The 15,687-nt window shown below is 38.0% G+C and overlaps 1 protein-coding gene across 4 annotated transcripts in view; it reads left to right on the top strand.

Annotated features, from left to right (window-relative positions):
* The window catches only part of agpat9l (1-acylglycerol-3-phosphate O-acyltransferase 9, like), a 54,551-nt gene extending 41,893 nt beyond the window's left edge, over nt 1–12,658 (top strand). For 3 of the 4 annotated variants that reach the window (XM_057830908.1, XM_057830905.1, XM_057830906.1), the window contains 3 exons: nt 7,709–7,837; nt 7,937–8,016; nt 12,275–12,658. In XM_057830908.1, coding sequence (XP_057686891.1) covers nt 7,709–7,837; nt 7,937–8,016; nt 12,275–12,383 — 318 coding nt within the window. In that variant the 3' untranslated portion in view covers nt 12,384–12,658. Of the gene's footprint in view, nt 1–7,708; nt 7,838–7,936; nt 8,017–12,239 lie in introns of all 4 variants that reach the window. The other variant, XM_057830907.1, reaches the window with a different exon arrangement.
* Nucleotides 12,659–15,687: the final 3,029 nt, after the last annotated feature.

Raw genomic sequence — 15,687 nt, 5'->3', positions numbered from 1 at the left:
TTATTGAGGACAGAACACGTCATATTTATAGAGTATAAAATGCATTGCATTTGCATGAAAAAATGCATAGTGGAACGAAATTCATTTTCTAAGCACTTTTTCCATGGTCTCAATTAGGAATGGGAATCGAAATCCGATTCCATTCCGAACCGGTTCCTAGTGTTTCGAGGCCTTGACATCCCAATGAAAAAGCCTTAACAATCCCTTTAACGATTCCTAAAGACGCATATTGCGTCGTGACGTGTCTTGTTGTCCAGACGCATCAAACTAGCATGGCGCCAAGAACCACTCGCTCCAAAGTTTGGCTACACTTCACCAGGAAAGAGGGTGAAAATAAAAGGTTACGATGGTTTAGCACGAGCGTTGCAGCCGTAAACATAACAATGACAGCACGTAGGTTCAAACGCTCGAAAGTGTGTCTTCACTTCACGAAGAAAAATTTCAACAAAGCGACTTGCAGTCATTGCAAGGTGGAGATAACTGCGTCGGGAGGGAATACGACAGTACTGTCCTCACCGAGACGCAAGTCTCAGTCCTTGCTATACAGCGGGCTAAACTCCCAAATGACAATGCAGAAGACGTTGGTATAATATGCTGACTTTATTCAGCCGTCGTTATGACACCATCACTTGAAGAGTGAAACTAAAAATAGAAATGAAACAAATCAATTTCCTCCCCAAGAACAAACAGGTTTGCATCAACGTAAATCAGCGATGATTAGCTGCTAATACAATAATAACACAAATGGTTAGCATGCATTCGCTAGCATTAGCACATGGTTCAAACCACTACACAACTGGATTTAAGATCACGAGTGGAAACAAACAACAACAACACAAAAGATGATACATACAGGCGTTGCCTCTAGATATTTTACAAACATTAACAAAGAACGTAGGCTTGTAGCAGTGTTTTCCTCTCTCACTAACTCGCTCACTCGCTTGGATGCGGCACTTCTTCTTTGCGTGTCAGCGCCCTCTTCTTCACATGAGAGCGTTCTTCTTTGCGTGAGGAAGCGCAAGGGCGCCCCCACTTGAGCGTGAAAGCACCATAAAAACTACATGCATTTCAATATAATGGTAAATAATACACTTTAACACATGGGTCCCCAAACTATCCGGCCCGCCTCCACATTTTGTCCGGCCCCCTGAACAATACCAGAGAGCATTTTGATTTTTTTTTTTTTTTTTTTGTTCCTCAATAGTGTTATTTATTTCCTGGCATTTTTCCATGGGGAACTTAGAAAGGGTTATTATCTATTTAATTAATAGTGTTATTATTATTTATTACTATTATATTATATTAATATTTTTATTTTATTTACTTTTGTTCCGTGAAGGTTCCAGAAAGGGTTATTTGATTGTGGCTTTCTGAAAAACAAATAATTTTTTACATTTAGGCACTCCTGCAATCGTCACACTTTTTCTGTTACAAACTGACCCCGGCCCCTCATCAGAGAAGGGAAAGGTTATGTGGCCCTCACAGGAAAAAGTTTGGGGACCCCTGCTTTAACACATATTGCAAAAGGCAGAACAACGACCTATATGCCAATATATACCAATATTTTTTATTTCTATTAGACAAATGTTTCAGTAAAATGTTACACATTCTTGTGCATTTGCCACTTATTGCCACAGTTAACATTGAGGCTTTGGGCCTCTTTTGACCTCGTTGTGAGTTTGTAAGGTTGTGACTTCTGATTAAACAAACTCGATGCCAATCAAAATGTTTGTTCTTCTTTTTCACCAAATTAGAATCGTTAAGAGAATCGATAAAGAATAGAATCGTTAAGCAATATCGATAATGGAATAGGAATCGTAAAAATCGTATCAATTCCCATCCCTAGTCTCAATACAGCATATAGATTGATAATTACTCCAAAAAGTACTCTCTCTCACCCAAAATTCATCTTGATGAATTCAAGCTCTACTGTGACCTGAATGAGCACAATATATACTGTATATATTTTTTTTAATAAACTTTTTTTATTGATCCCATGCTGTAAAAGCAAGTGAGGTAACGACATTTTTTACATATCAAACAAAAACAAACAAACAAAAAAACAACAACAATAAAAACAAACAAACAACAAAAGAAACATTCAGCCAAAAGAATAAAAAAAACCTTCCCCCCCAATACCCACGGTACATATTGTATCTCCAAAAACATTTTAATATTATTTAAAAGTATAGTTTGATCCCTTTAAAGGGGAAAAAGGCACTGATCAAGAAAAAATACATACATACCGTAATTTCCCGAATATAACGCACTTTTTTCCCCCAAAATCAACTTGTAAAATCATGGTGCACATTATACACGGGTACAGGGATGTAGACAGAAATATATATATATATATATATATATATATATATATATATATATATATATATATATATATATAAACCAGGTTGTGTTGAAGAAATGTATGCGGCGATCCGTTGCCGACCATTACGGTACGTGACGTCACCATTTTGTTTCGGTAATACTTTACTCTGGTCGGTCGAATGATTTCGTCTGTGTTAAATTTTGCTTTTTTCACTTTTCATAAAGCACAGAATTTAGTTTCTTGAACTCATCTGAGTCAACGTTTATTGGAGCTCCGCAACTCGGACCATAATAAACGTAACACAACACAGACTTCCTGTGTCCGTCAACTATATCTGTCCCTCGGGAAACTCAAATCCAAATAAGAATTGTTCCTATTGGTACATTCTCGTCTACAGCAATGCGTTCTTTCCGATTTTCGGCTTAAATTCTCACTTTTATTTTACCTTATCAATCCATGGAAGAAACATTTATTCATCATAATGAAACGAGCAAGTTATACAGCAGCCTTTAAAAGACAAGTCACATCTGTTTTGTTTTCTCCTGGATTCTGGTAGGTTGAAGAAGTTATCAGATCATATTATTACCGTACATATTGTCAGTTTACGGTAATGTTTGGAACTACCAATGTGCTATGCTTGTGCTGTGTTTCACCAGTCAGTAAAATTACATTTCTGTATCTGTGCACGAGCTCTGTTTTCTTGTATTCTTCTATTTATTGGTGCTAAAATTAGGGTGCGCGTTATACACGCGTACAATAATTTTCCCTAGATTTTACAAGTAAATTTGGGGTGCGCATTATACACGGGTGCGCCTTATATTCGGGAAATGACGGTGTGTGTGTATATTTATATATTAGGGCTGTCAAACAATTAAAATTTTTAATCGAGTTGATCACTGCTTAAAAATTTATTAATCGCAATTAATCGCAATTCAAACCATCTATAAAATATGCCATATTTTTCTGTAAATCATATATATATTCTGTAAAATAAATTGTTGGAATGGAAAGATAAGACACAAGATGGATATATACATTCAACATACGGTACATAAGGACTGTAGTGGGCATTTCACTCTACTGTCATTTAAATCTGTCTATGCTGTCCTCACTCCGAAGCGTCTACTTTTTCCAAAGCTAGACAGCTAATGAACGACGCCTTGATAATCAGACTTCTTCCTTTTTCATCTGATTTATTAATAAAATGGCCTCAAACAAGTGTCCTCTTTAGACCATCGTAAAACTACAAAAAAAAGTACACAAGCATTGCATTAGCAACAAGGTTAGCTTAGCACGCTATACAGGTTCACTAGACATAAACAAAAAGCGTCTGATACAAAAAATATAACATTTCGCTTACTAACATAATATGTACATTCTTTACAACAACCATACTTACGGACAAATCTTGTCCAAGGATCATATAAGCACAACATTACAACGTAGGCGTCAGCCCGAGACGTCGTGCAGCCATATTGAACTTGCAAGAAAACAATAAACCATGTCGCAAAGCGACCACAAGAGTTCGCTGTTAGACAGCACAAAAAGCCTTGCTGTAAAACTTACCAAAAGGCAGAATACTGTCTGAGCGGGACATGTGCGTTAATTTCGTCAAATATTTTAACGTGATTAATTTAAAAAATTAGCCGCCCGTTAACGCGATAATTTTGACAGCCCTAATATATATATATATATATATATATATATATATTTATATATATATATAATTAGGGCTGTCAACGCATGCACTGAATGACCAGCTCGCATATTGCCTTAAACAGATTACAATGAGGCCGTTTATGGACATTAAGAGTGAAGAGAATGCCACCGGCCGCTTGGGGGCAGCGCCGTTCCATACAAATGTTATTTCTTCTAAACGTGGGAGAATTAATAGTTGTGAGATGTTTATACTGTATGCACAATGCAATGCAAATTGCTATTTGTGCTCCACACATCTTTCGGTAAGTTTTCTTTCTTTTAGTGGCAATTATGTGTCTTGTGTGTTGTATTTTGGGTAAGATATGTACAGAGATATATATTTTATAAAGGCGAGTGGACACAGGCGTTCTTTGGACCGCGCCGTTTATTGACCCTTCTCCTTCACAACAAACATAAGTATCGTTTAATAAAAGCACAACAAAAATAATATTCCTATCTCTCTCATAAAAAATAATGTTCACAAAAAGAAAAGCACTTCAGTCTATAGTAATAATGAGGCCCTATTCTCACAGTTAAACAACAATGCAAAATGAACTGGCATTCCATATCAAAATAGCTATGCAAAATACACGTAAAACTTACTCAGACTTTGGTCACTCTATTCTTATTATTGTTATTTTTATTCTTCTTATTATTATTATATTAACTCTATTTTTGATTGAAAATTTTACAAATTTTATTAAAATGAAAACATGAAGAGGGGTTTTAATATGAAATTACTATAATTTGTAACTATAACATTTGTCTTTTAAAAAACTACAAGTCTTTCTATCTGTGGATCACTTAAACAGAAAGAATGTTAATAATGCCATTTGTGGATTTATTGTTACAATAAACAAATACAGTACTTATGTACAGTATGTTGTATGTATATATTCGTCTTGTGTCTTATCTTTCCATTCCAACAATAATTTACAGAAAAATATGGCATATTTTATAGATGGTTTGAATTGCGATTAATTAATTTTTAAGCTGTAATTAACTCGATAAAATTTTTTAATCGTTTGACACCCCTAACATATATATATATATATATATATATATATATATATATATATATATATATATATATATATATATATATATATACACAGGGGTGCACATATTTTTTTTGCCCAGGTTCTCAGAGGAGGACCTGGAGATGTGACTTGGTCCTCATTGAGCTTGAGAGCCGACCCGCCTGATGCGATAAAATTATGACAAGCTTTACTTAGAGCCAATTACCTTTAATTAATTATGTTAACAATTAATGCTTGATTATCAAGTGGCACTACAAAATTGCCATGACTTTGAAGTGAAATGTAAAGAAATAAACATAAAAGCACTAATTCAAAATAAAGGGCATTCATATGCGGCTCCCACATTAACTCCAAGCCTTTGTAAAAGTGGGATGTCCTCCTCATAAGAGCTCATTGAACGTGCATGTTTAGCTTTGTGAAATGCGAGCAAAAACACGTTTGTCAGTGCATGGTGCTGTTCTTCAATAAGTTTTTTCCGCCACTTGTCCACAGGGCGAGTCTGGCATCGATAGTTTGCTTAATGCCACATGCTCTGTTTTTTTTGGTGCGTTTCAAAGTTTGGATGGCTAAAATTCTTTGACCCTACATAAAATGCCCTGCTCTTATTAACGACATTGGGATTCTCACGGCAAATGTTGCACTACATTTCCGTGCGAGCATCATTTGCTTCTAGCCATGGTACCTCCTGCAGCCACTTTTCAGCAAAAGTCCTTTTTTCCGGTAGCTCTGGTGACGTCTCTGTCGTCTGTCTGTCTTTTGACGGGGGTGGGAGAACACGTAAATAATTACTCAGTGGGGCCTGCCTCTTTGACATTTTGAGAAGTGATTTTCTCGTGTCCGCCGCAATCGGAGAGGTCAGCCATCGGTACGTAAAAACGTATGGAAGCCGTTGAGGGCCAGCGCGTTTGTCTACGTCCAGTACACATGCGCGCATGCGGACCACTTATGTGCACCCCTGTATATATATAAATATGTATATGTGTATATTGTGTTGTTTTTTTTTTCCCCAGGCAAACAATCTACAAAGATGACACTCTGTGCTTCTGACATGATAAAAAAAAAAAAAACATTCTCATGCAAGGTCATGCACGTGCACATCATCGGTTGAAGCCTGCTCACATCGATCATAAGTGGAGGAGACTGCATCAATTAATTTGGCTGGCCTGGCTTTGGTATAATAAGCTCTGTATAGACTCCTACACTGAGTAAAACAGGGTTTAGCACAGATTGAAGATTTGTGTGTCGTACAAAAAGTTTCTCTCCAGACCTTTTCAGATGTACTCATTTCCAAACCCGACTTCCAAACCGCTTTAAGGGTGTTTAAAGTGGAATCAGAGTTGAATCTAAACAGAAGCAGCAGGGAGTGCTGGGAAACCAAAGTGAGCGAACATAAGACATCTGTAAAAAAAAAAAAAAAAAAAAAAAAGACATTTAGGGAATGAAAACTTTTTAGCTAGTTGTTGAAATGAAGCAACGGTTGAATTCACATATACTCAGGGGTGAAAGTGGGCGGGAACGGTCAGGAACGTAGTTCTGGTATAAGATTCAGGGTCGGAACGCTGTTCCGGTACACGGTGCTTTGATTCCGAAAATATGACGGCAACTGTCAAAACGCTATTTAAAAAAAAAAAAAATTAAATACAAAGCTGCCACACATGCATTTCATCTCCAAGCAGAAAACAATAATGGGAGGCTATCAGTATTCTCACAGCGAAGCCAATATGTCAAGTTCTTAATGTTAGCTGGCCAATAATAATACAAAATGTTTGGGAGAGCCATTCCACCTCATTCTTTGGGTCTTTGTAGTGTTTGATAGCGCAATATGGGTTTCTTTTTATTCCATATAAAATCCGTAATCCCATATAATATAATATAATATAATATAATATAATATAATATAATATATATATGTATATATAATAGTCCACCGATTGGAAAAAATCTGAATACACTGGCACGTATACAGAAAACGAGGGGGATTGTTCAATTTAACTGAATTTATCCCAGCCGGAACAGATAGATTAAGCAAAGGCCATCTTTTGAAGTCTTGTTTGAGCTGTACAAGCAGCGATTTTATATTCATCTTATTAAGGTTGCTCAATGTGTCCGCCACATAAACTCCCAAGATAAACAAAACCTGATTTAGTTACTTTAAATAGAATTTTATTTCTAATGTGTATACCTTGACTAGCTGATTTAAAGAAAATATTTCACTCTTCCCCAAATTCAGTTTATAACCTGAAAGTTTACTAAAATCACCTAATTCAATGAGTGCTGCAGGAATGGAACGAGATAAGTCAGACAAAAACAACAAGATCGTCCGCTTAAAGTCCTCATGAGCATTGATGAATGCTTATGACAGATGTCATTAAGTATCATCCGGCAAATTTTGTCAATTGATGTCCAGTCCAGATCTTTTACATCCATTCAAATGTGAGATAATTTGCTCAATCACATTTAGTGATATCTGCGATAAGCAATTATTAATGCTCATGATGGTGTCATGTCATAATTACTGTATGATGGTCTTATGATGCCGCTGTTAAATAAAGTGTTACCTTATTTTCTCATGCGATTAATCACGATTTTAATGTGTAATCATTTCCCAGCTATATATATATTTTTTCTCATCCATTTGCCTCAGTATGACCCCAAGTTTGGGGACGCCTTTTGGAACAGTTCCAAGTACAGCATGGTCAACTACCTTCTGAGAATGATGACAAGCTGGGCCCTGGTCTGCAATGTCTGGTATCTCCCCGCCATGCACCAGCAGGTCAATTCAGTCAATTCGGCGCATGTCCCACCATTGCATCGCTACTGTTTTATTACTGCACGCGTACACTTGAGACGCTCATTTCAGTCGGTCACACAGGAGGGGGAAGATGCTGTCCAGTTTGCCAACAGAGTCAAGTCAGCCATCGCTCACCAGGGCGGACTAGTGGACCTACAATGGTGAGAGTAAAGCAAATTTGGAACATATTGTAGGCCTGAGTGACTTTAAGATTGAGATTGTAGATTTAAAAAACCCAGCACCCAGTACTAATGTATTGTAATGCGGATAGACGCCGCCGTCAGTGCACTTGAAATTTCTAGAGCAAATGGTAACCAAATGAACTAGTGCTGCAGCTGTCAATTATTTCACTAATCGATTAATCTTTCAGTTAGTTCGAATAATCGCATAATCTGATTAGATACATTTAATGCATTGCAGAATTCATTTTAGGAGCTGTAAAACAAAGGTTTACTAAGATTGCACTGTCAAAAGAGCATTAAATGCAAAAACAAAATAAAATTCCCGAGTGTTGTTTCAAACTTCAGAATTGCACTTTCATTTCACAAGAGCGATAAATGCTTTTAAAATAAATCAGGCATGAAAATGGGTCAGGGGTTAAAAAGGTGAGAAGGGTGTGGAGGAAATATATTCCAGTACACTGTATTGTATACCCCAACAAAATATTGAGCTCTGTCGACCCACACTGTGTTTCAGCAGGGCCATGCAGAGACCGGTGGAGGGGTGGGTGCTCGTAGATCAAAAGGGGCACATGAACAAGTATTTAATACACCTTAAAACAACATAACTTCAATTTTAACCAGCTTTAGATAATAATTGGCTGCGACTGTGACATACTTTAATTGGGAGGGGGCAACAGTGAATAGAAATCAAAACTGTCATCCACACTTTCTGGCTGTGACTCAGTCAGTCTGCCTCTTTTCTTCCTTCAACCTCTGCATCAAAACTTCCTTCCTCAACTTGTTCATCTGAGAACAAACCACATCAGATGGTCACTGAGCCACCAACAGCACAGTTTTCTTAAAACTATTATTTCATTATTATCCATACTTAACAACTCTAGCACCTAATGATTAATAAAGTAATGACATAAAAATCTTATAGAAAAATAACATTGTAATTGTGTTTATAATTGGATTTAATACCCGACTATCCTTGCAAACTTGTTCTTACCAGGTCTGCTATTCACCCAGCTGATGAGGTATCCACTGCCTTTAGCAGCCTCATCTAACTCCTTTTTTTTATCCCTCAATCTCCCTTCCCTACGACGCATGTCTATGTAATGAAATATAAATATTTAAAAAAACAAACAGACTCCCCGGTGGCTTTTAGTTTTAAAGCTTTCTTAATTTCTTTCTCACTCAATAACGATGGAGTTAGATTTGTGTATTTATTATTCAATCAAAAAACAAAGTTACTTCTATCAAAAACAAAGTTGCTTCAATCAAAATACAGTATATACTTTTAATCCCAAAAAGTAGCTTCAATAAAAAAAAAAGTTTTTGATTGCAATAATAAATTTGAGACAAAAAAAGCATTTGAAAACTATTTTTCTTGATTGAAACAAATGTTTCCATTTAAGTAATGTTTTGCGTTTGGGCCACATTTTGGCTAGGACATTTGTGTCTTTATTATTCAATCAAATAAGTTGCTTCAAACAAAAAAATATATATAAAAAGAAAAACTTTGCACATGTGCCAATCACCGTTTACCAAAGCCTGAGAGGGTTTGAGTAGACTCACGATGAAGCTTTTAATAAAGCCAAGCATTTTCTAACTACTTTATTCTTGTTTAAAAATAATTCGGTGGGGCAGTAACATGTTTAAAACTTATCATAATTCTTACATTTTGAAGTGCTTGAAAACCATTTATAAATGGTACTTTGGTGAAAAAAGTGAAAAAACATGTCATATATATGTATCTTTTTTCCAATGTAAAATCTGAATAAATGCATTGAACACGCACAAAAAAATGGGGTGGGGGGGTGGGGGCGCTACTTCGCGGTTTTCACTTATTGCGGCGGGTTCTGGTCCCCATTAACCGCGAAGAACGAGGGATCCCTGTATTTCTGAAAAGCTTTAAGAAGCAGGACTCATTCCCACCACTCGTCGGGCCGCTGTTGTGCCGACACCGGCCGTCAGCTCAAATCCAAGCCGAAAATAACGCGTCTCCGGCGGACGACGGGAGCGATGTGAGGCGCCCCCTCCATCCGAGAGAATGCCGCTTAATTTGACTCAACAGTGTGTTTCTTCGTTTATATTACCGTTAAATACACAAGCTTGACGCCAATTTAACGGGAGCTATTTTTTTTCATGGGAGATTTGGCTAGCTCTGGCAGTGTTCAACGCAAGCTGCAACGAATGGCAGTAACTTTTTTATATCGCAAAACGTGAAAACGATTGAAACCATTACTCACCAAATTCAATCTGCTGGCAAATACAGGCAAGTGTGTATGCTGCGCTCTGGTGTGCCCCGATGTGGATAAGGCCTGCTTTTTAGCTTTGCAATGCAACCGAAGGCTCTCCGAGCACTCCATGTACACGCGTAAGGAGTGCGCGCGTTTGGAATAATGGAACGCAGCTTGGGCCGATGATTGGTTCTCGTCAGCGAAGCATCTAGAAGGATTTGCTGACTGTGTTCTTAAGTGCTCAGTTTACGTAATAAGTTAATCACATGATGATAATAATAATAATTAAATAAAACCTCCCGACCCCCCCCCCCCTCGTCCCAAAAAGAATTTCTCCTCGGATCTACGCATTTCACGTAGGTCGCCCTTTTTGACTTCAAAACGGCGAATTTCGCCGAAAGGTGAGAGATTTTCATGCCTGATAAATTAATATAGACCCTACCCACCGACGTCACAAAATCACGTGCTGGCTGTATGGTTCCGCCCCCTTGTCCGTCATTTTGTGTCTGTATTATCAATGGTCTCAATTGATCGAGCAATTTATAATGCATTTCATGGAAGACCCGGTGCTTTCGGATGCCGTAAACTCACTTGATGCGTTGCATAAAAGGCGTTATGTGGAAAAGCTTCAGTTTATCCATTCGCCAGATCCATATTTGAAGCCTAAATCGATGTTTTTCGACCCGCTGTCTCCGCCGTATTTGCCTGACATCTGCCAGCTACCCTGATATGTACAACTATCTTGTCCACACAAAATCAGCCTATTCTCACGAAAGTTTGAAAAACTTTAAGAGCTTGGAGGCCTATAAATACTTCGTTGCTGGTTCGGTGAAACAGGTCCTCGTCCACGAAAATTCGGCAGGAATGTATCTTGTGCTTGGAAAGGTGAGTTACGAAATTTTCAATTCAAAATCTTTTGTTATTGCTAACATCCACTGTCAAGTCTAATGTATTTCATGTCGTTTGTCAATGGAGTTAGGGCTTTTAATGTTTATATGGTTTAGCGATAGCACTCTCACTACATACATACGTGTATGTTGTCGGCGATTAGCCTAGCAATGATCTTAATTGTGGTTGTCAGCCCAAAACCCTCTAAATATATATTAAATGCATCTTACCAGATATAAAATGACTACTACATAATTTGTGGTAATCGTTTGGAGCCCAGTTTTCTCGTCAATTTGCAGCAGCCCATCTCGCTCTCTTCTCTCAGGGTCTCTCGGAATCCGGTAGAACTTCAAGTCTCCCCGTCTTCTCCGTCTATCTTCTCTGTTATTGCAACCGACCGCCACACACGCCTTCACCATTTTGATTATTAATGTTAACGAGCAGAAAAACACGTCGTAAATAGGAGGAATGTACGTAGCCGTAACAGGTAAACATGATGTGTTGACGGACAAGTGGGCGGCACCAGTCAGGAGGAAGGAGTTGTGACGTCACGTGGGTAGGGTCTATACCTGAGTTTAGCCTCATATGGTGTGATAAATAATCATGAGGCTCAAAGTACAACAAAACAAGTGGCTAACTTGCATAGCAAAAGTCAGCTAGCTAAAATGCTAACTTTATTTTTTAAAAGCTCTTAAATCGTTCAAATGCCAATTTACACAAAAAAACTGCAAAATAAGTTACGAAGTTACGAACTAAGTTACGAATGCATAAACAATCATATTAGCTCCAACAAAAACTTAAAACCAATGTTGGTCTCAACAGGGAGCAGCTGGATCCAGCCATGTTAGATGAGTTGTGTCATATTCACTGTTGCCACTAAAGGGCAGAGTATCCACCCAAATGTATGAAACAAAATGCAAACACTTTCTAAAGACACCATTACAACGCCACTCTAATTATACGAATACTCAATTCGATTCGAAGCTATTTAATAATCGAATTACTCAAGTCAATCGATTAATCGTTACAGAACTACAATGAACAAATACTGCTAAACCTAAGCTCACAATACCAATTTTCTCCAATTAGCGAAGCAAGTAACTGATTGAAGAAAATACCTGCAGGGACGGAGGCCTGAAGCGAGCGAAAGTGAAGGAGTCGTTCAAGGAGGAGCAACAGAAGCAGTACAGCCACATGGTGGTGGGAGACGACAGCAGCAGTAACAGCGACTGATCGCGGGGACCAATCGCCTTTACTTGAAACTTATTCCCTCACGATGTGGACCTGCTCCACACACTCGCAGGTGCAATAGTCAACTTTATGAGGAGATGGATGGCGAATGTGCTGCTATTTTTACATATATTTGCTTGCCATGATGTTAAATGTCATGGATTAAATATGTAGAAGATGATGGATACAAACACTGGATGCAGGATGATATTTATGTGCTGCTTGTTGTTGTTGACGTTGTTTTTTTTCCCTAGATAAAGTATATGATTTTGCCATGCTGTCGGTGTCCCAGATTTCTTATTGTATTGCCAGATTAGCATACTTTGTCAGAGTACCATACACATAGGCTGATATATCGCTTTTACACACATTAAATGTTGTTCAAAGCACTTTATAAAACTTACTGTATAATACTGTACATATTGAATTATAGATGTACTAGGGATGTCCCGATCCAGGTTTTTGCACTTCCGATCCGATACCGATACTGGCCGATACCGATACCAGCCTATCTGAGCATGTATTAAAGTTTAAAGTTATTTAGCCTCCTTACTTAGTTGTCAGACTCATGTTGAAAAGGGTTTTAGTACTCTTGATAACAACTAGCCAGCTGAATTAGGTGAGTTTGAATAACACACAATGATTGGTAACAAGAAACTGAACTGTTTATTCAGTGACAAACACAAAACATTATAAATAACAAACAGAAATGGCATAGTCAGTCAGTAATACATAATAATACATACATAATACATAATACATAATAATAAAACGTGCAAGTAATATTGTAAACTGTCAGTGGAAAATCCCACAAACCCCCCCAAGCTATTAGATGCTTTTAATGTTTCGTGCATTAGTTACAATAATTGTATAAAAAGCCTCTCAGGTTTAAATAAACGACTATTTCAGTATCAAGTTAACATTTTGAAACGGTAAATAAAATACTCAAGTCCCCATTCTGTATCAGCAGCTTTAAATTACATTCAATTAATTTAATTTTGCGAATCAACTGTTAAAGTTGTTAAAATTGCTCCCGTTATTCCATAATTTCCCTTCTGTCTACTTTTAACATGTGAAAGTTTTAAAACTGTTTTGAAGATAGATTCAAGTCAAGATTTTGCGGATTTAGGAGTATTTTAAATAGTTAATTACGTTCGCTTGAAAGGTTCACTACAACAGCCTACAAGGGAAGTCTCCTGCTTTAAGATGGCGGCTGTTTACTAACGCACGTAGTTTTTAATGCACGTGTTGCTAACGGTGTCGAGTCTGTCATTTTGCATCTAGTTCTACATACATATGATATCTATTAGACAAGCATGATGGACGGCATTGTGTCCCGAAGACTGCACTGTGTATTAGTTCCGCTTTACTTGACATATTTCAAAAATCGGAATTTGGATGTCTGTGAATTGTTCTCGAATCTTCCACGGCTGAATCGCTGAAGGACGTAATGACGCCTGGGCATGTTGTGCCGTGGTTCTAATGCTGCGTTCCAGAAAAGTGGGATGTCGGACTTTTCCGACTAGGAAAATATCATTGGAACGCCACTCTAACTGGGAGGTCCAAGTCGCAAAGTCGGAGAAAAAATAACTACCCCGACTTCCAAGTTGTTTCAATCTGACGTCACTGGACAAAATGGCGCTCAAGAAAACGTATTGAATGATAACACAATAATGAAGTAAATCAAGTTTATTTGAGATGCCATGTATTTTTTCTCATACAGTGAATTATCTTTGTTGTGCCATGTTTTTATAATGACGATCAGCAAAGGATGTAACTAAAAAAAGGCAGTTTACAGTGTGGGCAATAATGCAGCCGTCGTTTTTCCTCTACTATTTGATCGCTTATAGGAAGGCAGGTTCGCTGGAGGTCAAAATGTCTTTGGATGGCCAAAATAAAACACACCTCGTCGCGATCAGCCATCTTTGTTGTTTACATTTGCTTGGAACGCTTTGAGGTCGGAACTGGTACCATCCGAGTGGGATAAATCCGACTTCCCACTTCTCTGGAATGCAGCATAAAGGTGTTGGATGGTGCGCCTTTACTCACGAGAGATAATGGCTTGTCATCCATCATGAATTCTTCGGCAATGACTCTTGTTATTCCCTTGGCTTTGGGACTGTCGAGTGCCAGTTTGTCACGCATAGCAAAAGTTTCTGCCAGTGTTAGTTGCGTTGGTTCTATTAAAACTTCTTACAGCTTTACCACCACGCTTGACTTTATTGTGGCATATGTTGCACTCTGCCTCTTCGTCTTTGTCGTCCTTTAAGGTGAAATGATCCACACAGCTGACATTTTTACCGATAAAGTCTCTCGGTAAATTGGGAGACGGTAATGTAGTGTGTTGAAGGAGTGCCGTAAAATGCGGATCGGATTTTAGGGAAACCGAAGCAAAAACTGGAATGGATTATGTATATCGGTGTGCTGGAAAAACCGGACCGGATTTTCCAAAAAACTGGATCGGAAGTCTGGATCGGAATTTTTCCGTGTCGGCCGATCCGATACCGATCCGCATTTTTTTGCCCATATCGGCATCCGATCCAATCCAAATATCGGATCAGGACATCTCTAAGATGTACTGTAGTCATGTACTAACCACATACTGTATGGTATACACTGGGGGGAGGGGGCATTCCATTTGATGAGGACACCGATCCAATCCCGATCGTTTTAGTTTGAGTATCTGCCGATCCTGATATTTCCCGATCGATTGCTTTTTTTTTTTTTTTTTTTTTTTTTGCTCCCGATTCAATTCCAATCATTCCCGATAATTTTTCCCGATCATATACAGTGGGGAGAACAAGTATTTGATACACTGCCAATGGATTTTCCCATTGGCAGTGTATCAAATACTTGTTCTCCTCACTGTCCATTTTGGCAATGCATTAAGAAAAAAATGAATAAAACTCGGACGAATATATACAGTTGTGGTCAAAAGTTTACATACACTTGTGAAGAACATAATGTCATGGCTCTCTTGAGTTTCCAGTTATTTCTACAACTCTGATTTTTCTCTGATAGAGTGATTGGAACAGATACTTTGTCACAAAAAACATTCATGAAGTTTGGTTCTTTTATGACTTTATTATGGGTGAACAGAAAAAAGTGATCAAATCTGCTGGGTCAAAAATACACATACAGCAGCGCTAATATTTGGTAACATGTCCCTTGGCCATTTTCACTTCAATTAGGCGCTTTTGGTAGCCATCCACAAGCTTCTGGCAAGCTTCTGGTTGAATCTTTGACCACTCCTCTTGACAGAATTGGTGCAGTTCAGTTAAATTTGATGGCTTTCTGACATGGACTT

The sequence above is a fragment of the Corythoichthys intestinalis genome, chromosome 3, assembly GCF_030265065.1.
Source record: "Corythoichthys intestinalis isolate RoL2023-P3 chromosome 3, ASM3026506v1, whole genome shotgun sequence".
NCBI classification, from domain to species: Eukaryota; Metazoa; Chordata; class Actinopteri; order Syngnathiformes; family Syngnathidae; genus Corythoichthys; species Corythoichthys intestinalis.
The sequence above is the reverse complement of the archived record's forward strand: the minus strand, read 5'-3'. Positions and strand labels throughout refer to the sequence as shown.